Source organism: Prinia subflava, chromosome 2 (assembly GCF_021018805.1).
Source record: "Prinia subflava isolate CZ2003 ecotype Zambia chromosome 2, Cam_Psub_1.2, whole genome shotgun sequence".
NCBI classification, from domain to species: domain Eukaryota; kingdom Metazoa; phylum Chordata; class Aves; order Passeriformes; family Cisticolidae; genus Prinia; species Prinia subflava.
The window spans coordinates 57,054,668-57,081,606 of record NC_086248.1 but is presented as its reverse complement, the minus strand read 5'-3'; the positions used below and the strand labels follow the sequence as shown (position 1 = coordinate 57,081,606).

General features: G+C 44.5%; 1 protein-coding gene across 2 annotated transcripts; it reads left to right on the top strand.

Moving 5' to 3' along the window:
• Positions 1 to 1,163: 1,163 nt before the first annotated feature.
• On the top strand, positions 1,164 to 26,863 carry SLC22A3 (solute carrier family 22 member 3). Of its 2 annotated transcripts, XM_063390073.1 has the most exons (12): positions 1,164 to 1,483; positions 1,579 to 1,879; positions 10,998 to 11,101; positions 12,909 to 13,063; positions 15,448 to 15,613; positions 16,598 to 16,715; positions 21,327 to 21,424; positions 21,559 to 21,773; positions 24,105 to 24,213; positions 24,466 to 24,578; positions 25,757 to 25,856; positions 26,615 to 26,863. In XM_063390073.1, the coding sequence occupies exons 1-12, from the start codon at positions 1,479 to 1,481 to the stop codon at positions 26,670 to 26,672; spliced, it is 1,542 nt and encodes a 513-aa protein (XP_063246143.1). In that variant the 5' UTR covers positions 1,164 to 1,478; the 3' UTR covers positions 26,673 to 26,863. The 2 variants fall into 2 exon arrangements, with proteins under 2 accessions (XP_063246143.1, XP_063246142.1); XM_063390072.1 differs by having other exon boundaries at positions 1,165 to 1,879.
• Positions 26,864 to 26,939: the final 76 nt, after the last annotated feature.

The window sequence follows — 26,939 nt, the reverse complement described above, 5'->3', positions numbered from 1 at the left end:
ACTCAAAGTTGTTGGAATAAACATTATTACCTTTGACATCTCAGCATTATTAACTTTCCAGCTAGCCCCGCTGGGATAAAAAACTTCTCTTGCTTGAAACCAGCCATCAGAGTGTTCCTCTCCTCCACCTGGACCCAAAGGTGATACATTCATGGCCTCTAAACTTGAGTATTACAAAATAGCACAGTCAGGCATCAAACCAAATTCCCTCAAAAATATATTCTCATGCAAGCACAGGAGTGCACCCACCTAGAGATCTGCATCTTTGCTGAGCTCACACCATAGCATCAGTTTTCATGCCAAAGAGCCTGTATAGTTATCAAAGCCTTCCTTGATTTGCACCTGTTTTTAAAACTGTACTTTGTTTGCTGGAGATATCTTTGATGGACGCTGTCTCTCTTTGACAGATGCTCCTTCTCCCAAAAGAATACAGTTGCCATGGACCTCATGATCCTGAGGTTCAAAAACCCCACTATTGAATCTCTGATTTGATTCATGGTGTTCTGTACAAAACATGCTCACATGCACACAAAAGGCACCCTGGTCCTGGCTCCCTCTTCTTTTCTCCCCCTTCCTCAAACAGCTGAGTAGAAAAGTGACATAACTTGTTTTCCATTCATTTCTGAGAAAGAAACACTGTCATTTCTCTTTTAAATATTTGAGAGATTTTGTGGAACTAAATTTAACAAGGTCATATAAATGCCTTGTTGAACAGGTAGATCAAACTTTAAGAAAAAATTCGGATTTTGGTCTGTTGCAGTTTGTGACCCTCACTTTATGCTACAGAAGGAAAAAGTCCATGAGAATTAGGTGTGTACAGATGCTGAAGTAGTGCCTTGAAGAAGTAATGAACTTTGCCAGAGTTATCAATTTCTTTTTGTGGAAGGAAAGACTACACGTCTTTTGAAACAACTTTCTTTCTGCCCCTGCCGTCCGGCAGGGAGCCTGCATCACTCACGGATGCTTTTTGCACCAGCTCATGTGCGCTTTCCCATTTAAGTCTGCTTTACCCTCGCACCTATTCACTTGTGGCAGCCGCTGCGGGAGCTGCCCTTGGCGGCTCGGAAGGAGTTAACCGGGTTTATTACATAACCCGTTTAACTCTCGGGATGAATAGGAGGCGCACGCCCCTCCTCTCCTACACCCTGTTTGCCCGCCTCGGCCCGCTCTCCTCCCGGCCGTGTCAGCCCCGAGCCTGCCCCTGTGCCCGGCTGTGCGCTGGGGGTGCGCCCGCATGTCCGCCCCGCTCCGCCTGCGCTCATGCCACCGGCGGCATCGCACCCGCCTGTCTCCGCGTCTGTCTGTCTGTCTGTCTGTCTGCCTGTGTGTGTGTGCACATGAGAAGAGAGGAGCGAGCGGAGGCGACACCGTCATGTTCGTAGGAAGTGCCGGCAGTCGATGCGAAGTGTGAACGAAAACTCTGCCACCTCTCGGGCTGCTGCCAGTGGACACACCACCCCACAGAATGCCATCTTTTGATGAGGTTTTGAAGGAGGCTGGGGAATTTGGAAGATTTCAAAAGAGGGTCTTTTTCCTCCTTAGCCAGACAGGCATAACTTTTTCTTCCCTGTTCGCCAGCGTCGTTTTCCTTGGGCGAGCACCAGACACCTTCTGGTGCAGGATCCCCGGGGCGGCTGAACTGAGTGACCGATGTGGCTGGACACTGGAAGAGGAACGAAACTTCACGGTGCTGCCCCTGCAGCTGGGGAACGAGTCCGCCCGCGGGGAGTGCGAGAGGCTGGACATCACCTGGGACACCTCTGCCGGCTGCGCCAGCCCGCTCGCCCGCCACGGCAACCGCAGCGCGGGCAGCCCGCCCCTGGCCCCTTGCCACGGCAACTGGGCCTACGAACAGCCCCACTCATCCATCGTCAGCGAGGTAAGGAAAACACACACCCCCTCACCGGCGGTGTCTGTCCTGGTGCGGGACTGCAGCAGTAAAATGGGATTGCCAGTCCAAGGGTGGTTGCTTTGTTGGCTGGTTCTCCTTTCCAGATTTATTTAATTTTGAGTCACAAGCAAATCCAGTCAATGAGTGTGATTAAGTGCCAAGCTTTTAGGGGAAGGTGAGCTGATATGAAAGGTGGCTGTTCAAAGCCAAGTGACCACGCAAAGTTGAATACCCTGCAGAGTTATTGCTCTGTCTGCAGAGGAATGTTAGATTAAAACAAAGTGTTAGGTCCTTGCAGCTGAGGCTTCTGGTGCTCAGTTTTGGGCCAGCAACTTTGGGGGTGTAAACTCCAAGTGCACTCTATGACCAGGATCAATGTAGATTATCTCTTCTCTGTATTTCCAGTATTGAATATGTAAGTTTGCAGGTAATAAAAAACAACAGGTGGCAGACTGCCTATCTGAGATACGGCAGAAGTCAGCAGAAGTGATTGTGCTTACTAAAGAGGGGAAAAAAAAAAAAAAAAAAAAGCAAACACACATTTTTGTCCAAAGCTAACATTCAGCTTTTCCTGAATATTGGTGTCAGAGAAGAGCAGGCTGTTATCACTGGTGGTAAGCGCTGGCAAATGCAGTGATTTTTTTAACTAGGCTGCAACAGGCCAGTGAAGATGCTTTCCTAGGAGATTTGTAATGGTGCCGTGGGTGTGCTGTGGTCTGGCTTCAAAATACAGTCTGCACACCAGGAGTGTGTGTTTTAGGGTCATTCTGACAGCAATTGTCACTCATGAAGTGATGAAACATACAAAGTGTGCTTAGAGGGATTGGCTTGGAAATAATCAAGGTGCACTGCAAAATGTGTCAGCACAGTTGAGGGCCCTGGTTCCTGTCTGTCTCATGAGCCTCCTGCTGTGCTTTTTAATTGGGTGCTTGCACTGGAGCTGTGTCCTCCAAACCAGGGAGCAGTGTATAGCAGTCAAAGCCCTGAGCAAACACTGACAAGAGATGCTTATCCCGTCCTTCCAATTCACCCTCCTTCTCCCATCCAGCTGGGACTGCTGTATCCACTCGCAGCCCTCGGGCTGTCCAGAGCAGCAGCTTTGCTCCCTGAGCCCTGTGTGCAGCCTGAGCAGCTTTAGCCAGGTCTGTGCTCAGGAGAAGTCAGAGCACCCAACCAGCAGAGGTTCAGATCTGGCATTTGTGTGTGATCGGTGAAATCAAGGCTGCTCAGAGGGCTGCAAGTGCCATGCAGGGAGCTGCTGTCAAATTTGGGTCCCTAATAAGGGTGTATCTCTGCCCATGCTGGCAGGGGAAGGCAGGGCTAGGTGGGCAGGGAGGAAGGACAGATGGTGCCTGGGAGCTGCAGCCTGGCTCTGGAACAATCCATAGGACATGGACATGTTGAGAAGTTTATAATGCTGCCTCCAAGGTACTTCTGCTGGGGGACTGTGAGGAGATAGACCTTAAAAATAAAAATACAGAGATTCCTTTTCTTTTGTTGTCCCGTTGTTTTCCCCATTCAGCCTTGTTACAGGTGAAAGCATGCAGGCTGTGTCTGTAAGATCGTGCTCAGAGTCCGTTTATGGCAGTACTTTGTGTATCTAACAGAGCCACTGTGATTTTCCAGCAGCAATGGGTACAGCTATGGGGAAAGGAAACCAGTATTTGTCTTGCAGCAATAAATGGGAGTGAAAGGTTCAATGTTCCTGGGTAAATACCTCATTCATCCTCACTTTCTTGCTCTTTTCTGCTGGAGAGACCCTTCAGGGCCAGGGAAGGGAGGAGGGATGAAGGGATGACTGGGCAAGCACTCCTACCTGTGCTCCCAAAGCTTCAGATTGGGAAAACCATGGAGTAACAGTCTGCAAGGATGGGACTGTCTCTCCCTGTCCCAGGGCAGCAGGTCACACCATTGGTGTCACTGTGACTGCTAGAGGCACTCTTGCTGGCCAGGTCCACCCTGGGTGGAGGCTGCTGGGCTGTGACCTGTGCCACTTGGAACTTTTTCCCAGTTTTGCAACATTTTCTGGATAAATCATATCCCACGAGGCTCAGTTTCTTAATCTAAAAAGGAGGCTTGTGGCATGCATGTCTTGACTCAATTGCTCTGAGGTCAGCTACTAAAAGGGACTTGATATCTTAATAATGAGTTATATATCCAGCAAAGACAATTTATATCCCAGATTTAATTTAGTCTCTTTTCACCCAGCTGAGTCTCTAACAAACCATGACTCAATTTGGCCTCTGTTTAATTAGCTCACCAAAGACTTATTTCCTTACCCATCTACTTGTAAATGCTTCATTTTGTCCATGTGTGCAGAAATGTTTCTTTCAGCTAAAGATTTCTGGCGTGTCTTGTTGAATCAGCAGTGGAAGTGACCAGGGAGACAAAGTTAAAAGGATGAGTTACAAAACAGTCTCGGGATGCCTGTTCAGGGAGAGAGAGGAGGAGGGGAAAACTCAGTGTACTGAAAGAATTCTTCCAGGACTATGGCAAGCACAGGTCCAGTGTGGATTTGCAGTGTGACAGGGGATTCAGAGGCCAAAAGCAGACATATAAAGCCTTCTCTGTGGATAGATGTCATATCACGCAGGAGGTCTGGCAGCCAAAAGCACAGGCTATTGCAATAAGCTCTGAGCACCCTCAGAAGCTAAATCATGTGACTGATCTTTAAGGAGTTGTGAAACTAATGCATTGTAGTACCTGACTTCACTGCTCAGGTTGCTCACTGGCCATCCTCTCATCTGAGATAGTTGTCTTATGCAAAGGTGTTCACAGCAGCATCAGCACAAGGAAGCAAAGGAAAGAAGAGGAGTGTACATTGATACAAAGCACACACTTATTTTAAGTACTGCTTGAGGTGCCTGCTGCTGCAGGACTCCCAGGTCTCAGTGTTGGGGCACAGTGAGGTTCTGGGAGAATGTACAGGACTTTCCTCTTTCAGCATTTGAGCAGAAGAGCAAATTGTATTAATTTAGCAAATTGTATTGTAAGAGCAACACGTGGCAAAGCCAGTTACCTTGTTCTTGTGATGAGCAACACAGTATTGCCAAAGATTCCCTCTTAAGATCTCTTGGTGTCCAGTAGGCTCTGACAATAGGTGCCTACTTCTGCAGTGACATGGCCAAGGGGCTCTGTGCTCTAGTGCTTTAGCTCAGGCTTTTCTGTGAGGGCAATCCAGATTTGAGAAAGTTGTCACTGGTGCTGCACACACAAACCTGCAATGTGTTAGAGTTAAACAAAGAAGACCTGGGCTGACATAAAGGTTTCAAGATATCATTTTGAGACTCAGCTGTGTTGAGGTGGTGGGGCTGTGCAGAGAACCTTGGCCCAGTGCAATCAGCTCCAGTTTAATTGAGCATCTCTTGCATATCTCCCTGTGAATCTGCGTCAGCAGCAGGATGAGAATGCAGTGGCTTCTCAGATTTTTCCTGGAGAGGGAAGCTGACAGGGTAAATTAACAAGGTAAATCAATTCCTGACTCATGCCAGCTGGTGCCACCTGAAATGATGCTGGTCCCAGCAGGTGGCTGGCCCTGCTCAGGAGGGAGGGCTGGTGACAGCAGCAGCTCCTCAGAGGGAGGAGGGAAGGGAAGGACTGTGTTTCTGTGCAGCAGATGGAGATGGAGAAACAACAGGTGTGCTGGGAGGCTGCAGTGGACTGGGGGGCCACAACCTCTGGGCCAGGGGTCTGGAGGGGAGCCCAGGTCATCCCCTGAGCTGTGTAGCACGTGAAACAGAAAGTGTTTTGCCTGCCAGGTCCTGCTGGGTGAGCCTTATGAAGGACCGATGTATACATGATATACCAAAGTCAATAAACCAAACTTTTCCAGAAAACTGTGCTGAAGATGGGGTCACTGATCTTTAAGACTGCTGGGCTTTGGCACTATGCACTATGGTCCCTGAGAGACAAGTCTAGCACTTTGTGACAGGGCAGCTGGAAATAGTGTGTGAAGGGAGCATCATTTTCTTCAGACACTGAAGAAATTTTTCTTCTGACACATTGGTGACTCTTCAAGGCATGGGCATGAGCTTCAACTGCAACTGCAGGGAAATGGCCACAGGTGGGGGAGGGAAGGAAGAGGAGGTCTGTGTGGTCAGCAGCAGCTACAGCACAGATGGGCATATTTTAGGCAGCATTTATTTCAGCCTTTGTCAGCAGGAGTTGAGCAGAAGGGACAGATTTCTGTATGTCCTGTCTGAAGCAAATCTGCACACTGTGTATGATGCCATCTTGAGATCTAACAATACTTTGTTGCCAAAGTGTGGGGTCTGAGGTGGACAAATGATCATCTGAACATAGCCTATTACACCTGCTGGGAATCAATCTTACTCTCTGCTCACCAGGCATTCCAGAAAATATCAGTCAACATTTGCAGAGAAACCTGGAAAGAAACAAATAATGTTTGTCTCATGGTTTTTACAGTCCCTGAGAGAAGGAGATAACACGTCAGTCAAACTCAGGGTGGAAAAAGCACAGCTGGTCTTTCTGCTATCCTCCTCCAAGGGAATAAACAACTCAATTTACCCTCAAATTGTTGTTCTAGTGTGACTGTTGTTATTGGCATGGCAGTATATCCTGTCTTATTTTCACTGTCATGGTGAGGTTAATATTAATTAGGGGAGAGAAAAGGGAAAAGGGCATATAGAGAGCAGAGGGAGCGGCAAATGCTGAATTTCTTATGAAACTCTGACTAAGATTTCTCCATATGAGGGGCTGGAGCAGTTTCTTGCAGGGGTTATGCCAGTGGGGCTGTGCTTCTTCCACTGCCATCAAACCCACTGGTACTAATTGAGGGTTCAATTTTTTTCATATTATTTTGAGGAAAGCTGCTGCTTTTCCCTCATTAGGAGATGAAGAGTTTCTCTACCTCCCTCTTGCTTTGGCCCTGAAGAGACAGAGAAAGAGGAGAAGTACAGAACAGGCTTTCTGTGCCAGGACGCTCAATGAATGAGGTGATCCCAGTGGCAGGGACAAAAAGCTTTTGGTCATGCACAGGAGGAAAACTTACAAAGCTTTCAAAACTAACCTGTCCTGGGCCTAACTAACTAACTAACTAACTAACTAACTAACTGGGGCCCTGAGCCCCAGTGCCCTGGCAGCAGGGTAGTGACTGACTCTGCTTGTCCTGGTAAGTGCTCAGCTGGAAACAAGACACGGAGAGGGACAGTGGCTTCATCCCTTAGTGCTCTGCCAGAAGCTTTGACAGAAAGCGAAAGAGAAGGTAATTTCTCCCTTTCCACTGCATGCACTTGCAGAGGGGTTTGTTGCAGTAAGGATGTGGGAGAGATAGCAGTTTGAAAGGCCAGTGGACGAGAGGAGAAGAGCTGCCCAGCAACAAATAGGGAACATTCAGCAACACTCAGCATCTCCCCAGGTTTCCTTAACTATGAACTCTATCTCACCATAGAGTTTAATCCATTGTTTTGTAATTTAATTGTAACAGGCAGTTACAATTAAAGCTCTTCAAAACTCCTCCCCAAGGTTGCTACATTTTGAGGCGCTTTTAATGGTATGTTGTGATTTAAAACAATATATTTCTGCAGGAATATGTGTGCTGAAGTGAATAAAGCTCTCTCAAGTACCAGGAATTACATGTTTGTGGTTAGTCTGTAGGTCAGACTGGAAAGGAAAATGTTTGCCTTGTTCCAAAGTCATGAAGAAATGAGAAGCTGCCACACTGCCATATTTGCCAGTCATCAGTCATGTACGAGCTCCTCCAGTTGCCACTCCTTAGAGGGATTTCACCACTAATGAGCTACAGGGAGCCAGGGCAAAGCCTCTTCCTTCTCCCAGAGAGATCTCACTTAACTGGTTTGCTGCTCTTTTACAGAAGCACCCAGCACCCTTCCTTCCAGTCACACCATTGCTCCTGTAAATCTGAGCATCTCGTTGGTGTCCAAGCCTCAGCACATATGCAGACACTCATGACAGGGATGTATTTCCAACCAGGAGCGGATGGCTCCATGAGCTGCAAGGCTGGCAGGGAGGACAGAACTGGTTTTCCCATCCTTTAAGGACACTATAGAGGAATGTCCAGAAGGAGCTGTTCCTGCTGCCTGTCTGTGATGTCAGCACGTCATTCCTGCTTACAGTAGCAGCTCATCACCAAGGCTAAAGAGAAAAGCAGTGAGGAAGCGGATTGTTTCCCAATTTGGCCATTTTTTAATCTGCTCCCTAAACGGAAAGGGTCTGTGTTCAGGTGCACAGTGGTTTGTGTCCCACAGTGGACAGAAATCCTCCAGGTGGGGGAAGGACTGAATGCAGAGGTGAAGCTGCGGGGCTGAATGCAGAAATGAAGCTGCAGGGCTGAATGCAGAGGTGAAGCTGCGGGGCTGAATGCAGAGGTGAAGCTGCAGGGCTGAATGCAGAGGTGAAGCTGCAGGGCTGAATGCAGAGGTCAGCTGCAGGGCTGAATGCAGAGGTGAAGCTGCAGGGTTGAATGCAGAGGTGAAGCTGCAGGGCTGTGCTGCATGCCTGCTCTGGTGCAGTGAGGGGCTTGGCTGAGAGCACGGCAAAGCTGGGAAGAGGATGTGGCTTAGCTGGAGCTGGCCAGTGAGCTTGGTGACCTGCTTGGTGACTACAGCGAGGAGCCAGCTTGCGGGGTTCCAGCAGGGTTTCTTAGGGTGTAACCAGAACAACTAATAGGCTTAAGATCAGGGGAAGAAAACCCTAAGGCTTTACTTTACATTTTGATAGCCTTCTCCCCCCATCCTCTGGCACTGCAATAAATAGTTTGGCATTTTCAGCAGTGTACACATCAGCCCGTGCACGGATGGGTGTACGAATGTTCAGAAACAGAGAGGAGGCACCGGCACCACCTTGTGTGGAGGCTGCTAGCAAGGAACACGGCAGGTGTTTGGGAGGGGTGTCCCGCAGAGGGGACCAAGGACTAACTGGAGGCAGTCTGCAATTGTGGGTAAACTGTTGCAGATGATTTTTGCCCAAGGGGTGCATACAGGGATAACTTTCATGCACAATCAAACCAGGTCCCAGCTGAAGCAGTGAAATCTGGGTCTGACAGGCAGCTACGATAAAGAAAAGGTCTCTGAGGAATGTTCAAGTCTCTTTTAAAGGTTACATTCCCCTCTAAAGGTTGTGTTTGCAAATGAAAAACAAGACATTAGCTGGGTGATGACTTCAATGTTAGGTACTACATCAAACAGAAGTGCTTACCTATATCAGAAATTATTTAAATACTTAGAGAATGAGAAAGTGCAGGACTAACTTAGGAGAACAGTTTGTGTGTTGTCCCTAATCTTCAGAAAGAGCCTGTAGCCCCTTAGAAGTTTCCTGTATGATACTGTTTCCCAGAATATATACAATATTTGACTACATTGTTAGAGATAGCTCCAGCTGCTGCATAAATCATAGGAAATTGCTGTACAGATGAAAGAATCCTCTCCGTTAAAGATACTTTCTCCTTCCTTTCTGGCATGCATTTGTTCTCCTGCCTTCTTTTGTCGTAGTTTATTCCTTGCTTCTTTACAGTAAAGAGAGATCAAATAACTTAAAAATAAATACAGTTTTTGAAAAGGTTGGTCAAGGAAAGTTCCAGCCTCTGGCATCAGCACAGGCAATTGCATTGTGATTTAAAAAATCTTCTTTTAATGGTCATTCTTATAAATCTCCACTGTTTTCCAAAATATATATTTTGATACAATTTGCTAGCATAGTCATAGCTTCAAAAAGCAAGAGGTTAAGCAGCATTTGAATCTGAAAGTGCCGCTCTATAATCAGACTATTTTAGGAAAGCATTGCAGTTGCCCTTGAGTATGACAGCTGAGAGCAGGTTTTATTCCTCTCAGAGGTTTCTGCAGCTCTTGCTCAAGATTTACAGAAGTGGAAGCCAGGTGCTGATAGCTTGCCTTGGCTGAAAGGTGGCCAGTCAGGCTCCCTGGAGTAATGGGGTTGCCATCAAAACCATGACTTAGTTTAAAGCCAGAGGAGGTGGGATATCTGTCTGGTTGGAGACCTGCGAGGTGCCCCTTGTATGGCCTGCGTAGGCACCTCTGAGACCTCGGGCCCAGATAATGATCTGGCATTACAGCATTCAAATGGGCTGGGATGGAGCTCGGGCACACAGCATAAACTTTTAGGGTCTGGAGAACTGGAGAAAGGTCAAAGAGGCTGCTGTCTCTCTAGCCCACCCTGTGGCCACTCTGCTGAAGCAGAGTACTTGAGCATTGGTGTTGTCGTGTGCTAGTGAGCACAGATGTGGCACATTGTGTGTGCTTCAGCAACCAGCACCTTGTTGACAATTAAAAATTTCCTATAGCTCACATCTGAAAGCAAAAGGGTTTCTCTAGGTAAATAGTGGCAGCTGCTGTTGTCTATGGCTTCCTTGGGTCCTGAGGCCTCATTGTTGCAAAGATTAGCCCAGGTATGGATTAAAACCTCCCAAATCCCATATAGTCTGCAGTGGTTAAATTTCTTTATTCTCCAGGAACCTCTAAAGTAATTTGCCATGCTGTCAATAGAATTACTTCAGTTTTAGTTTCATTCTAGTTTTTGTTCCTAGTCCCTTCCTCTCAACCACTTTCTCCTTCCCTTTGCCTCCCCTATCCCCACCCCCATCCCTGCTAGTAGTGCTAAGGAGTTACAGATGCTGCAGTATAGGGACTAGAAAAGTCTCGGAAAGCTACACCAAGAGAATACATATTCAGTGTGTCTGAAACTGACCTGAGATCTGTTTTCAGTTTCCTCAGAGACTACAAGTTTTTTTCTTTTATCTAGAAGGCAGTTAGAAGCATAATTAAACCATTTCTATGAGATGCTGTTCTCACTGGCAATAGCTGTGGACCCTTATTCTGCACCAAACAAAGTCAGGACTTTGCCTTGGCACCATCTTTAACAGCGGTGTTCGCAGAAGAGTGATTTGCTTTCCAGATCTGGACAATTAATGTATGAAAGGCAGCATCCTCTTGGCAAGGAGGAGCTCTCCCTGTTCATGGCCACTTTAAGAGTGCTTGCTATGGTGCTTGTTATTGAGCAAGCATATTTGAGCGTCCCCTTCCCCTGTGGACCTTTGCAGTTCTGTCATGTGTTGCCCTGAAGTTGACAAATGACCCACCTGGGTGCTTATGCCTCTCCCTTGTTCCCACAGTATGATCTTGTGTGTGGCAATGCCTGGATGCTGGATCTCTCCCAGGCCATCCTCAATCTGGGGTTCCTGGCTGGAGCATTCATCTTGGGCTATGCTGCTGACAGGTACAGTATGAGCTCTGCTGTCCTTTGGTTTGTTTGGTTTGTTGGCAGGTGATACTATTGCAGTATCACCTGCAATAGGCACATGTCAGCATTTTGCAGCTTTAATTCTTTTGGGATAAATATCCCCAAACTGAGTTAACAAAACCCAGCCAATGTTGCTTTGATTTGGGCTGGAAACTTTATGCAATTGCACTCACCAGTCCTATTTGGACCTTAAAATGCTATGAAATGAACTTTTCTTGTGGTTTCTGAAGTTTGCTGTGCACATCTGGACCCAGGAAGGGCAGGAGGACACAGAAACAAAAAGGAAGGATTCAGAGGAGCTTTCTGACTGATGTTTACTGAAAGATGTTTAATGGGCACCACTGATGAAGAAAGCTGCTACCTGAGGAAGGAAGGAAGGGGTTCAGTGTGTAACTCTCTCCATTCACAGGCTGCACTCATGCTTACCTCCGAGGTCATAGCTCCTGCCAACCAGTCCTCAGCTCTCTGAGAGCTGGATGAAACCATGGAAAAGTCCCTCTCAACCTTACCCATTCCATGATTCTTTGAAAAGGTGTGGGCCATATTCAGGCTTGGGTAGCTAACCTGCTCCAGAGTGGAGAGCTCCCACAAGCTCTACCTTGGTCTGAAAGTAAAGAAGGGAGCCTAGTTTGTGCTTTGTGCTGCTATTTAACAGTAGTCAACCTGTCCATTGGCCAAGAGCTCCCCTGATGGTTTCAATGACAGAATATTTTTCTTCTTTTCTTTCTTGTAAATTACTTTCTGCCTGGTTTATATTTTTTTGATATCTGTAGTAATAATAATAACTTAGAGTATGATTTGTTCATAGGCAAACTTATCTGTAATGGCATCTCAGACAGAAAATTTTGAATTAGCAAAAAAAAGTAATTTCAAGGAAACCCTCATCTTTCCAAGGATTATAGTAATAAGGGAAAAATCAAGGGAAAAAGAGGCCATGGCACAGAATAACTTAAGATATCTCTGCTCAGTGTCTGGACAGATAATTGTGATACTAGCACCACAAAACTGTGAAAGAGCAGAGATATTACAGCCAATTATTAAAATAAAATAATATGTCTAGGAGTGCTTGTATAGTGATCCCAATGAAACCACTGTACAGCTGTGAATGTTGTATATTGACAGAACTGGGGGAATGTGCTGCAGCCACATCATTTCACTTTTGTCTCCTTGACAGCACTCAGAAGAATGGATCTGGTTGAAAACTCCATGAAACTACAGGAACTTTTTTTTTTTTAATTATGGCTTACCTTGGGCCCATAATTATATTTCTTGCTGGAAAGTGAAACTCCTGAATACATTAGGCGAATTTTGAAAAGATGCAGTCTAAACCGAAACTGAATCTAGAAAATCACATAGAGTAGTTAAAGCAGAAATGACTTTCATAGAACTGGCTGTAATTATTGTTAGAAGACTAATTTGTGGAAACAGAAATTCTCAGCAAAAATTGCTCTTATCAAAAACCTGATCAGATCAAAGACCTGAATTGGAACATATGGACCACAGTTTAGGTACAAAAAGACAAAGAGTTTTCTAAAACAAAATGAGGGCTGGTGAGGACATTACAAGTTTTGAAATTAGTGATGTAACAATAGTGATAACTACCACAGGAAAAGAGTTCCATATCCCAAGGGCCAATAGCACAAATTTTCAGAGAGCCACCTTTTGGAAAAAGGCTGGTCTCAAAAAGGCACTGTCAGATCTAGCATTAAAATGAAATGTTTTGGGGAAAAGAAAAATCTTTGTGTCTTTTCATGATTTCCACTTTCTTTTCCTTTTTCAACAGATATGGCAGAATCCTCATCTACCTGCTCTCCTGCCTCGGGGTTGGGATATGTGGTATCATAGTGGCATTTTCACCAAATTTTACTGTATTTTTGATCTTCCGTTTTCTCCAAGGCATGTTTGGCAAGGGGACCTGGATGACATGCTATGTGATTGGTGAGAGCTGTTACCTTCTTTCGTTCTTGGTTAGGGAAAGTGAGGGATTTTGGGGGGACAAAAGACTCTGGCTGCATCTGCTTGTCATTATATTTTTTCTTGGGAGCAAAGCACTGGCTCTGGAATCAGCAAATAATGGCTCAAGTCCATCCTAGTTAATGCATTTGTCTTCCAATGATTAAGAGGGGAGGGAATGGATTATTCATACATAAAGGTTTTGTTATTACATAGAAGATCATCAGGATGATAAAAATCTGCAGAGCAAGCCCCAGATAAAGCGGATACACAAACAGGGACATGGTTTATTTTGGCAGAGTCTGAATGTCTTACACAGATGCTCAGAGGAGTTAGCTGCCTCTCCTCACTGGGAGCACAGCTTGGCTGGCTGCTTTCAGTCTTTAGCTGGGAGACTTTGCTTAGTGTCAGGCTGGACACCAGGGTCCATATTAGGATTATTATTTTCCTGAAAAGGGAAAAGAAAGGGAAGCTTTGTTATAAATAGCATCAAAACAGCAGGAATACAAAATCTTTGGTAGATTATAATTTATCAGTCTATAGTCTATAGCAATGAAGCTCTTTGCATAGCAAGCTTCCTTTTGACAAAGAAAGGATATTGTTGTGGTGTCTTGAATGACTGCCAGGTTCAGCAAGGCAGTCATAAAGCATGAAAAAGCCAGATATTGAGGAAGGCATCCTTCAAGAGATGGGATGTCAGATTTACCTAAAAATAAAAGCATTGTTGTATCATTGCTGTTGTCTCTGAGGTCTGTCACAAGTGTTTGAAATTCCTAGTGGAATTCAGATAAATGACAGCAGAACTGCAACCAGACATAAACACTTACAATAAGACCTGGGAGCACTGTGGTGATGTATGTGCAAACATACCAGTCTGGCCTTTTTAGCATCTAAAGCCCAAAGAACTTTGTTTTTCTGTGCCAAGTTACACTGCTGAGCAGCTCCTGTCTAAGATCCAGTGAAAGGACCAGAAGCTGCTTTTCCTCTTACTTTCATGCACATGGCTAAATTTTAAACTGAGATCTTATCTTGAAACTTTGGCAAGTGCTCTAAACAGCAATATGTTTTGTGAGAGACCCATGGCTTCCTTGAAATTGCCAAGCTTTAACAGAAAGGAATGCTTTTCAGTGTTCAGATCAGGCTGCCTGACTTTAGGAGAAAACTCAGATCCTGAGAACCTCAGGTAAACTGTATTATTGCTGCAGACCTAAAGGTGCCAAATTCTTGGATAGAGTGATTCCTTCCAAAGCCCTTCAGGGATCAGCTCTCATCTCCTGGGATAACCCAGAGTATTTACCAACCTAACATCTTTTGAGAAACACATACAGATCACAGGTTTGTTTGCACCAGGAGGGTGGTTGCTATTAATACATTCCCAAAGCCCATGATGTGTGCTTCAGGTTGCCCCAATAACCTCCCTTTGCTTTTACATACAATCCAGCTCCTTTGGGGGCAGTGCTAATCAGCTATCTTTAGGCAACAGAGCTGCCCCTGAGCCATGCAGATGTGATGGACAGTCAATAAAAATGGTCATGCTGTCATATCTCTCTGCATTGACAGCAAATAAAACCCATTGTTACTTGTAAATTTGTGCCTCCTTTAGCAAAATAAATAAATAAATATTAAATTTAAAATAATTTTTTTTCTGTGTGTTCCAAACTAAGGTAAAACCCTCTGCTTTTACTCTGAAACTGTTGTAGTGGAGACAGTTTTAAAACAGAAGACACTTTTTCTTACATTGCTCACCTCAGTTGTGGATGTCATGGCCATGGGATATTGCCTGAAAAACGAGCATAGATTTCAGAGCTATTAGACACATTCTCAAAATAAAACCCCCACAAAATTATTTTAAAAAAACCCCAACTAACAAAAGCTAAAACTTTCCTAATAAATAAACAAACCAGACTGGATCATACCTTACCCTCAGAGTAACCAGCAAGATATGGTTAAACTCTCTTCCCCACAGACACCTTGTCCATATTACCTGCTGGGAACAGCCTCTGCCCGAAGGATCCCCTTGTCTGGGGCATGTGCCAAAACTGCACCAGGGAGAGTGCTAAGACTTCCCACCAAGCATGATCATGATGCAGTCTCAAACCCCTGTTGTGGCCCTATGTGATTCAGTAGCAAAGATGCAGTCAGAAACCCCTCTGGCTGAAGAAGGGTGCGTGAGCTGATGAGCAGGTGTCCCTCACGTTTGCCCTGGACAGCCTCAGTGACATGCCTACACTGCTGAAGACAAGATGCTGGGCTAGACCAGACCTGGTGGCCTGATATGGCACAGCCTTCATCATATTTCACCTCTAATATTTTTTTGTATAAATTGGGTTTGTTTCTGTGTTACTTATTTTGGCTTTGTCTCTGCTCAGTGACGGAGATCGTTGGTTCCGATCAGCGGATTGTTGGAATCGTGATTCAGATATTCTTTACCTTGGGAATTATAATTCTCCCTGGAATTGCATACTTGATTCCCACCTGGCAGGGGATCCAGCTGGCTATTTCACTGCCCAACTTCCTCTTCCTGCTCTACTATTGGTAATGTTGCAGTCATTGCTCTTGTCATTATTGCTATTTGAGCACCTTGAGAGTCCTGCTGTGGATCCAGAGTGGAAGATGTAGGTTAGGAAGAAGATATTTGCATATTGTTGATTTTGTAATTTGTAATTCCTTTTTAGTGAATCACAGACATCCATTACTTCAGTTTTTCTGCCCATAGTTTGCCTCTCTGATCAGCCACAACTGGCCCTTCACAGAAACCTGCTGTGTTTATAAGCTTAACTTGACCAAAGTTTGTTTTTCCCATCAGCCATAAGACCCCACTTCTGCCTCCCGTTATCTACTTAGGTAAAGTCTGACCTTGCCCTCAGGTCCCCTGAGCTGGGCAGTACAGCTGATGAGAAAGCAGAGCTCTAAGCCATGGTAAACACCTGTCTCAGTGCAGCTGTCCTGTGGGATGGATCCAAAGAGACCAATCCACAAAGCCTTCTCCTGAGCATTGCTTCCCTAAACACTACCTGCTGTGAACCCTCACATAGTGAATCATCTTAGCCCATGGCTAGCAGAAACTGAGAGAGCCAGCAGCAGTATTGTTTTATGTTCAGTTTACAAAAGAAGTACATTTGTGTGTGTGTATCCTATAGTGATACAGCCAGAAGGTTCCTGATGTGCCTGTATGTGTTACTCTATGTGTTTAGTGTTGTTTTCATTGTTGCTGTTCTACAGAATCTTCTTTGCTTGTTGGTTATACTTTTGACTACCATTGTGCAGATACAAGAGTTAGATTTCTGATTTTCAGCTTTGCAGAGTATTGATGTAGTTTATTTTCTTCTTTCTTGCCCACTAGTATCAAATATTTTACAGAAGGCTAACTGGAAAAGCAATCCCCAAAAGAGGTTTTTTGACTGAAAAAGACTGCAAAGTCTGTGTTTTGTGTCAACAGAGGGTAAAAGATAAAAGGTTTTGCTTTACTTACAATGTTACAGAGTAAAAGCCTAATTTACCACTTTTGTGTTCTTACAGGGTGGTTCCTGAATCTCCACGTTGGCTCCTGACACGCAAAAAGGGAGAGAAGGCATTAAAAATCATGCGCAGCATTGCAAAACACAATGGCAAATTTCTCTCACCACATTACTCAGAGGTACGGTCATATGTTTGAGCTAGAGGTTTTTGCTAAGCTTTCTTAAGCTTTGAAATGTTTAGTGGTGTAAAAATGCATTCTCTTTAAGGGATGGGGTCACACCAGAACAGTTTGTTGTCAGATACACAGCTATTTCCTTAACTGCAAGATGGGAAAAGTGAACTGGCTGGAAATATACAGGCTGAAAAAAATAAGTCTAAAACAAGGCATCAGGTCTTTCTTTTGTAGTGCCCCTACTTTAAAAACTTGAGGGAAATATCAGAAACTAAGCTGAGGGGCAATGGTATTTCATAGCAGTTGCCATTTTATCTGACAGAGTGAGCGGAGATCGCAGGATCCACTTTCCTGGCTCCTTTTCTGTAAGTTGTTTTTGCAGCTCTAGGAAAAAGGGAAATTGGATTTTAAGTATAAATTTGCTTCTATCCCAACAGGGAGAAAATATACTGCAAAGTTCACAACTGAGGAAGCTCTGACTGAGATAATTATTCACAAAGTAGGATAACGTGTTAGAGTTACAGTCCTTTGGCCAGTGGTCGTGACAGAACTTGAAAGGCATTTCAAAAAATGCTGTTGTGACATGGCAGCATTTGGCTTGTTCTGTGATGGTACCAAGTGTCTGGCTCTCAGACCATGATTACTGCAGCATTGGACTTATGGTTCAGTGAGAACAGATGAGGTTAACTGGACTGATCATTAAAGTCGCTTTCAACCCAAAACATTCTATGATTCCTGTGCTGAGGACCCTGAGCTGGATGCAGCACTCCAGGCGTGGTCTCACAAGGGCAAAGCACAGGTGCAGAATCCCCTCCCTTGCCCTGCTGGCCTCGCTGCTTTGGATGCAGCCCGGGATACAACTGGCTCTGGGATCCAGGTGCACATTCCTGGGTCCTGTCCAGCCTCTCATCCACCAGAACTCCCAAGTCCTTCTCCACAGGGCTGCTCTCAGTCTGTTCATTCCCAGCCTGTGTTGATTCCAGGGCTTGCCTGGACCCAGATGAGGCACTTGTTAAACCTCTTGTTAGACCTCATGAGATTACAAAAGGACATAGACCTGTTGGAGTGGGTCCAGAGGAAGGCTGTGAAATGATCAGGGGGCTGGAGCATCTCTCCTATGAGGAAGGGCTGAGAGAGCTGGGGTTGTTCAGCCCGGAGACGGGAAGTTTCCAGGGAGACCTTAGAGCTGCCTTCCAATACCTAAAGGGGAGTTACAAGAGAGCTGGAAAGGGACTTTTGTCAAGGGCATGAAGGAACAGAACAAGGGGGAATAGCTCCGAACTGAAAGAGAGCAGATTTAGATTAGATGTTAAGAAGAAAATCTTCACTGTGAGAGTGATAAGGCAGTGGAACAGATTTCCCAGAGAAGCTGTAAACGGCCCATACTGGATAGTATTCAAGAGCAGGCTGGGCAAGGCTTTGAGCAACCTGGCCTAGTATACAGTGTCCCTGCTCATGGCAAGGGAACTGGAACTAGATGAACTTTAGTGCTCCTTCCAACCCAAACCATTCTGTGAGTCTATGAATTATTGTCTTTTGCTGGGGCATATACACCAGTGTGATTCCCACATCCAGGTTAGAATTATGCAGCACCAACCATTCCCCAAGTCATGTAGCAAGAAGTTGTGCTGCTGCAGCTTCCCCTCCACGTTCAGCTCTGCATTGCTACACCCTCTTCCTCTCTAAACATCAGCATTTTCAAAGCATCATGTCAGAAAGATGTGTCTCTCCTTGCTTTTTGTTTTCAGTTGTATTATTTTTTAAGTATCCATGCTCATGACCTTAAGCCACTCACAGCTGCAACAGATTAACCTCCACACATCCAGATTTGTGCTGGATCTGTTCCTGGGAGTTTTTAAATATACAATCTCTGTCATCCTTTGTGCTGTGCCCAGAGGAAAGAGGGCATCTCCAGGAAGTGCATGGCTAATGGATCAAGGGTATTTCTCACATTAACTGATATCAGACTTTTCTTTCATGAAGCAGCTCCAGAATTTTAGGCTAAGTGCTGCAGGTGTGGAGACTCAGGGGGGAAGTGAGGGGCACTATCCCTCAATGCACTTGGGCTCAGATTTTCCAGTATGTCAGTATCAATTTCATCGGCCAAGTCCCTTACATGGCTCTGGATGTTGCAGCTTTGGGTTTTTGTTGGCATGCAGAAACCACAGATGACCTTTATATGAAAAAGTATAAACATTTGCTGCTTTTGCTTTGTGAGTTACGACACTGGTATAGGTCAACCCCAACCAGAACTCATCAAATTAATTGTAAATTATAAACTCCTTTTTTCCAGTTGCTCATATTTTTCCTACCATGGAGAGTTTTTTCAAACTAATTTTCTAATTTTTGGTCTCTGTCCAAAACCAGAATGAACTGCAACCCTCTGAGTAGTGAGCTGCTTCTTAGGAGAATTTTGGATCAAAACTTGTCCCTTTATCTACAGATTTTTTCCTACCCTATAGAACATATCTAGACATAGGTCTTTCTTGCATAAATTAACTTACACATGTAAATGTTATACACATCCATGTACATATAAACCTGCATGGCCCATGAAGAATTAAGCATTTGTAGAACTATATACATAAAAACAATTGTGGGAAAACTGATATGTAATTTTGCTGGAACAAAAAATATGAGGGAAGCTATAAAACTTCATCCAGAGTTTTCAGTTTGTGTATCTTGGGAAACATGGGCTCTGTCACTGAATTCCTGACTGCACTGGTGTGAATGGCAAAGCTCTCCTTGACTTCAAAGAACAAAAAGAGGATTTTTTCTCTTGCAAAGTCCTGACTGTCGATAATGCTTTTTTCCTTCATCTATAAAAAAGTGCTCAGTCATGCTTGGGGTTATTTTGACTTTATTAAGACATAAAAATACAAGTGGCAGTTGTGCTGAAGTTATCTTTAGTCCTTTGGAAATCTAAAACCATATTTGCACAAAGTCACAACTGATGGCTGGCAGCCTGTTCTTATAAACAACAGACATGGCAGCTTTATAACCATATTATGAGAGTCCAAGAGCAGTGCAGAAACCCAGCAACCTCAGCCTGCCTCACTAAGGACTCTGGCATGCAGCACAAGTGGCAGTGCTTTGAAGAAAACTTTTGGCTCTGTTTACAGAAGAAAACTGAGAGGGAGTAGAAAGGAAGTTCAAATAAATGTGGTGTTTCTCTGTCTTACTTTCAAAGCTTTGTGTCAGTCAGTTACAAAAAAGTCATGTGTAAATACATCCAGCCACATCTCACTGAAAAGCAGCTGTGCTACCTTATGATATAATAAAACAAATAAAGGGTGAAAGCTTTGGGCTCAGCCCTGAGCTGATGAGACCACTGGGGCAATGCCTTTGGCTTTACCTGTGTTCTTATCATGGATCTGCACATTACCTCGAGCTTCTCTGACTTTCCCTCCTCTCTTCCCTCTGACCTGGGCTCCTGCACCTGAATGAGCAGCAGGTGCTGTGGTAATAGAGAGAGGTTTGCTCCTCTCTTTGCCCTCTTAGGCCTTCTCTCAGGAAGGGTCAATAATGGAGAGTTAAAGCAGCAAGGCTGCCTAAAATCTCTCTAAAAATGGCACAGCTGGTTTAACCCCATGTTCCCCACAGCTGCTTTGAGAGCTGATAGCAATTCCAGCTGTGGCTGCCAGTTCTTGGGCAGTATCATGGTTGGTCCTTGACTAAAACTGCCTCTGCCTTATCTTCCTTATGTCTTCCTCACTTGCCACATGACCATATGAACACAGGGTTGCCACCTGGCTGGGACAGCATGGTTAAAAACTGCTGGCTGGAGTTAAAAACAGCCTAGATCAATGTAACTAATCCCTTTTTGGCCCTACGAGCATTGTGGCTCTGTAATATCTACAGCAATGAACTCCAGCGAGTAAACACAGGACTGTGTGAAATCCTGCTCTTTTCTGTTAGTGCTAAACCTTCTAACCAGTAATTTCATTGAGTGCTCATTGTGATTGTATTGGAAGCAGCTGAGAACAGATTTATTATACTTTGTAGGCAGTATGATGACCATTAATTCATACATAGCAGGTTATTTTTTTGAGAGTCGAAGCCATGTTCAGCACAGTGCATGTGTATTTTAGGACCCTCTGAATTTCACTGGTCGAATATTTTGTAGCACCCAAGCACCATCACAGATCTGCTCTTTCTCTCACTCCCTTTTCTTCCTGCTGCCCAGCTGTGCTGCCAGTGATACTCCCAAGCCCATTGCTTGCTGCTCAGCCCCACTCTCCCTGCTTCCCTCAGCCCATTGCTTTGCCCTGTCTCCTCTCTGCCAAAGGCAATTCTGTGCCCAGTGGCTCTGATGTGACAATGACTGCTTATTACCTTCCAACAAAATCCGGGTCAACAAGGAGGAAATAATTTTTCCATTCTCAAGTTAAGATTGGGGATTTTTTAATCGATTTTTGCACAATCATCATTAAGGAAAGCTCACAGCCATGTCCAGTTATTAGCTGTTCCAATGCCTGTGCTCTGCCCTGGAGTGCTATGAGCAGCAAACTGGCTCGTAAGCACCTTTGCTCGCTGGACTGGAATATTGCCAATCCTCGTATTTACACTGTCGCAGTGCCTCCCTGACTCCTGCCTACTGCTCACTTGTCTCCTCAGATCACTATCAGCAACGAGGAGGTGAGCAACCCGTCCTTCCTCGACCTGGTGAGGACTCCCCAGATGAGGAGGAACACGCTCATCCTGATGTACGCCTGGTGAGTGCCCGTGTCAGTCCAGCTGGTTACCTGGCTGTGGGTTTTCAGGAAGGATTCTCTTGTGACGCTCAGGGTCTCTCCAGCTGCTTGCAATCATTTGTTTGCCTCAACACTTTTTTCCCTTTGCTGTTCAGGTTCACAAGTGCCCTTATCTACCAAGGGCTTGTCATGCGCCTGGGAATCATCGGAGGGAACCTCTACCTAGACTTCTTCATCTCAGGAGCTGTGGAGCTGCCCGCCGCCTTCCTGATCATAGTGACCATCGATCGCATCGGGCGGCGCCTGCCCTTCGCCGCCAGCAACATCGTGGCGAGCGTCGCCTGTCTCATCACCGCCTTCCTGCCAGAAGGTGATGCCCTTCCTTGAGACAGGCTCTGCAGGGCATGGCTTCTCTCTGACACCCCCTGAGCAGGGACAGCGAGACACACAAAGCGGCAGACAGAAGGAAAACGTGGAACAACACACCTCATTTGTGTATAGATGGCCCTGGCGCATGGAACAGCCATGTCTTTGATGGGCTATGAGCAACAGCTGGGAGTAGTCTTACAGGAGAGGTATAGAAAGGCCTCTTTAAAGGGAAATGCAAGGGAAGAATATACAAACATAATGGGAAAATACATGTTCCCTGACATGGAACACGCTTGGTGGTGTCAGAAATCAGTGAGTCATCTTGGTAGTCTTTTCCTTTACAAATAGAACAATGCAAACCACAATACAATGTAGGGGCTGTGGTAGGCATCACAGAGATTGTTGCCTTTCCCTCACTCTCCCAGGGGTTTGGACAATGCTAAGAGGCTGGGAGAAAGATATGTCTTTTGATTAGGCCATTCTTACCTGTTTTCAGGGACAGCTAAAAGGTCTGATATTGCACAAAGGCTTCCCAGCACTTCTTTTTTTAAAATTGTTTCCCTACCATGGTTTGGTGGTTTAATTATTTATTTATTTATTTTAAATTATTTTTTATTTTTTATTTTATCCCTAGGAAGGATTTGGAGGCTTTGAATTGTATATAACCATAGGATTATGCTTTGCCTTACTGTAGCTGCAGAGCAGCAGCTCGATGGACATGAGAAAGGTTTATTCCTCCCCAGAACTGTTCCTATCAAAGTAAGGGATGGTCCTGGCCATCCTAACAGGTTTTAGTTTCTCAAGGTATATCACAGGGCTGCCAACAGCCTCCTCTCAGTAGGAGAGGACAGCCTTGGGATTAACATACTTGTAGACTGGACACTAGAGGTCCAAGTGCTGCTTTGAAGAAGTCTGTTTATACAGATGGAAAAAACTGCAGCTCTCAGCTGTGAGCCCCATCACACCGTGTTGCTCACACAGTTCGAGTCCTCTGACGGAGGGAGGATCCACATGGACGTCACCATCACCTTGGGAGCCTGATGACTGAAGGGGTGCCATGGAGATGATGTGGATTTGTTTTGCTCTTTCCAGCTTTTGTTTTTCTTGTATATTTTTGAAAACAGAACTCTTCAGGACAAAAACAGTGCTTGCAACATGGGATGAAGTTTAATGGTGGTTTGTTTGGTTGTTTTGGAAGGGAAATAAACCCAAGTGTCTCATTTTTGGTTCAGAGAAAACTGAAATGTTTTCTTGTTCTTCCACTCAAGGTTTGAAAAACACAATCCCTGCCAGAGCCCTCTCCAGTGGCAGAGCTCCCCTTTGTGCCAAGTTAAGGCTTGTTGTTTCACTTGCCTCCCTGTCTGCCTAGTTATGGTTAGACCACGCAGGAGACTGTCCTCTCCCAAGAGCGTGACAGAAGTGCTTGTCACACTCCTTGTGATGCACTTCCAAAGAGCACCAGCTCTCCAGAGAGGGGTTGCTCACAATGAGAGGTGCAGCTCTGTCCTGCCATGTGTGGGTGACCACCACATCCCTGCTGATGTACGAGGGCTTCCCACTGATGTATTCAGGGCAGTGGCTGCTCACTGGAGCTAGACTGGGCCTGGGAGAGCTGGGCAGAGCCAACGGGGCAGTGTCAGGTACAGCATGTGCCAGTTGTGCCAGGTATGAAAGGAAAGGGAAGGGAGGATGACAAGGAGCATAATTAGGAGTGTGTCTAATGTGCAGTGGCTAGAAAAAATTACAAAGGGTAGGTGGACTGCTCTAGAGAGAATTATTTTACTGCAGCCTTCCTGGAGGTTTTTAAGAGATGTGTAGGTGTGGCATTTAGGGACATGATTTAGTGTTTGAGTAGCAGAGTTGGGTTAATGGTTGGATTCAACAGTCTTAAAAGCCTTTCCAACCTAAACGATTCTATGATTCTATGCAGCTTCAGAGGTACCTTCTTTGTGGTCAGAAGGCTTTGGGAGGTGACTCAACTGAGCTTCTTTACAGCATAACATAACTATATAGAAAAATACTTCTTTCTGGAGCACAATTTGGATGTGGTCGTGGAAGCTTATGATGGTTATTCCCCCACCCATGCTGTTATGACCCACCAGCATTTTGAATCAATCAACTCTAGTGATCTCTAATTCTCCAAAGCAGCCTCATATGGTGTTCCAAAGCAATAAATGCCAGTACAGATTGATACCTACAGCAGTGGCCTTTCAGTCTGATTTGCAGTGTTCCTGTGGTATAATTCTGCTGACAGGTCCTGGGGCTCTAAGAAATGCTCTGCTGGTGTGGCAGAGCACACTTCACACAGAAGTGTTTCTTTTTGTCTGAACAGATATCCCATGGCTCAAAACGACGGTTGCCACGCTGGGAAGATTGAGCATCACAATAGCTTTTGAAGTTGTCTATCTAGTGAACAGTGAATTGTACCCTACAACACTGAGGTATGTCAAAAGCTCCCAGGAATCTTTCAACTTTTTCTTTTCAACCTCTGCTTTTTCCCATTTCCTATTTCACTGTCCTTTAGTTAAAATTGGTTTTCTCCAGAGTTTTCCAGCTGAATAGCCACTGCTTAATGTAAATGGCATATCCTGAAGAGATAATTTTTGAGCTAAGTCTACATTTGACTCCTTAAACCGCTGGTTATTCTGTTTGGTAGCACCTCTCTAATATCTGGTACTTTTTGTCTTTTGCAGAAACTTTGGTGTTTCCCTGTGTTCAAGTCTGTGTGATCTTGGTGGGATCATAGCCCCATTCCTGCTTTTCCGATTAGCAGCCATTTGGTTGGAGCTACCTCTAATTATTTTCAGTAAGATTTAGTTTATAACATACTTTAAGTTTAAATATCCTTCTCTAACAGAGCTTTTCTTTTGGGGTAAAAGTAGTATGTGGCCTTATCTCCCCCTCAGACCAGCACTTCTCCACCTTTATGCCTAGAGCAAGAGGCTGAATGGCAAAGAGGTGAAATGTGATTTCTCTGCACTGTGTGGAAGAGCTCAGGTCTGCTTAGGTAACTGCTGAAGGAGCAGAAAAGACACTACATGAAGAGCTGTAAGACTGAGAAACCTTACAGCTCAGCTCTGTAATTGCAAGGGAGTCTGTGGTTAAACCAGATTCTAGGAGGTAGAAGTGACTGCAAAAAATCAAAAGGAAAAGGATAGAATAAGTAGGGAAATTTGCACTGATTTGCAACTTTAGCTGAAAACAAAATTGGAAAGACAAAAGGTATTTTAAAAGATTACCATTATTTCAAGAAAAGACATAGAAGTACAGTGTTCACATTATCTACTTATTAAATTCTATTGCTTTTGAGGGACATATGAATTCTCTCTCTTAAGCAAACAGCTACAAAATCAGAGAGGATCAGAGTGAACTGTGCAACAGTCAGAGAACACTTGATTTTTTTTGCTGCTGCCCTTCTATTTTTGACTTAATACATTATGTAAGTTATATCTATGCAGGAAATTATTCCAAAATATCCATTCTTAATTCAGATTGTATCTGAACGCTGTCCCCCAAGGAGGAGTTTTTATTTTGAATCACATAATTTACTTTGGCCATGGATAAAGGAAGAGAGTATTTCAGGAAAATCTCAGCGGTTTCAGGAAACACAGATGCATCTACATGACAGATGTAGAATTTAGGAAAAGGCAGATTTGTTCTACATGAGGAATACCACCCTGGTTCCTGTGCTGTTTTTATACATTTGCCTGTGCGCACTTATCTCAGGTTTCTGACTTCTAAGATTTCCCTTTGGGGAGATCAGGCTGCAAATGAGCTCCTAGCCCTCAAGTGATCTTGTAATAGGCTAAATTAATGTAACACAGAGGTGTTTGATTAGTGTAGGTTAATCAGAACTAGCTGATGCACTTAAAACATCTCACTTCAAACTCAATCGGAATAAACTTTTCTTAGTGGATAAATGCTGAAAATAAAAAAAGTAACAATATTCCTATTGCTTTTGTATTTCTTCAATGTCCATTGTAGGTATTCTTGCAGCTGTCTGTGGCCTCCTAGTGTTGCTTTTACCAGAGACAAAGGGAATCTCATTACCAGAGACACTGGAGGATGTGGAGCAGCTTCCAAGGTATGAGATGTATTTTCTTACTTATACTTGGGTGAGGTTTCCTAAGGACGTTCTCCCCCGACTTTACCAACTGTCATAAAGTATTGACTGTTCCAGGGTCAAAGTAAATTCCCTAGTCAGGTTGATGCTATGAGCAGGTGGTATTTTCCTCAACAGAAACCTGAACTTTGCAGTATCACTAAGGAAGGCTATTAAAAAAATGTATGGTGATAAAATCTGTATTCTTCTCATAGAGACACAAAGTTGTCCTATGCATCTCTGGAAGCAGAAAGCAATAGTACACAAGAGAGGTGCTGCAAAGCATAGCCTGCAACTCTCTGCTCAAGAAAACCAGCCATTACCTCAGTCAAAGCATCTTGTGAAGAAAGGCCGCTTATCATGGATGCAATCCCACAATTTGTGAAGTCATTTAAAAGTCACATATGAGATGAGTTTATAGCTGAAGAGTTGCAGGCACAGCTTTCCCATTCCTGGCACACAGCAAGCCAGACTCTTCACTGCCCTGCAGATATGCAGGGAATATTTACACCCTGGTTAAATAATTTGAGGATCTAGTGCTATACATTAATGTTTCAAGGACAGGCTTTGGATATTACACTAACAACTTTTGCCTGATTCAATATGCAAACTAAAGAAAGAGGACATTTTCTATTAAAAAAAAAAAAAAAAGTTTCAGTACTACAGCTCGGACTACAACTTGAACTACACATTTTCGTGTTTTTTCACACTTACACTCCTCTCCCCTTCTGTTTCAACAGTCATTTTGGAAAATGTGGCAAGAAACAGAAACACCGGGACACCAACTCTTATATTTGACTTTTGAAGAACAGCACTGAGCTAAGAACCTTGTTCCCATACTGGGAATTTGTTCTCCACCTGCCACCACTTCAAAATTTGCTGCAGAATTTACATATGGATTAAACTTCATGTTCTCTTTCTAAACAAGGACATTTAATACAAGTAGTGTATTTTTCTACAAATATGGAATAAATACTTCTTTTTCTGAGTATGCTGTTTGCAAGAAGGGACTGTGGTTCTTCATAGAGAGCAGAACAGCTTTAAAAATATGGAATGTCTAGCTCA

Excerpts from the sequence above, each read along its gene's own strand:
- SLC22A3 (XM_063390072.1), top strand. The coding sequence starts at position 1,466 with ATGCCATCTTTTGATGAGGTTTTGAAGGAGGCTGGGGAATTTGGAAGA. Across the intron at positions 13,064-15,447 it reads GATGACATGCTATGTGATTG|TGACGGAGATCGTTGGTTCC; the intron begins GTGAGAGCTGTT and ends GTCTCTGCTCAG. Across the intron at positions 24,214-24,465 it reads TTGTACCCTACAACACTGAG|AAACTTTGGTGTTTCCCTGT; the intron begins GTATGTCAAAAG and ends TGTCTTTTGCAG.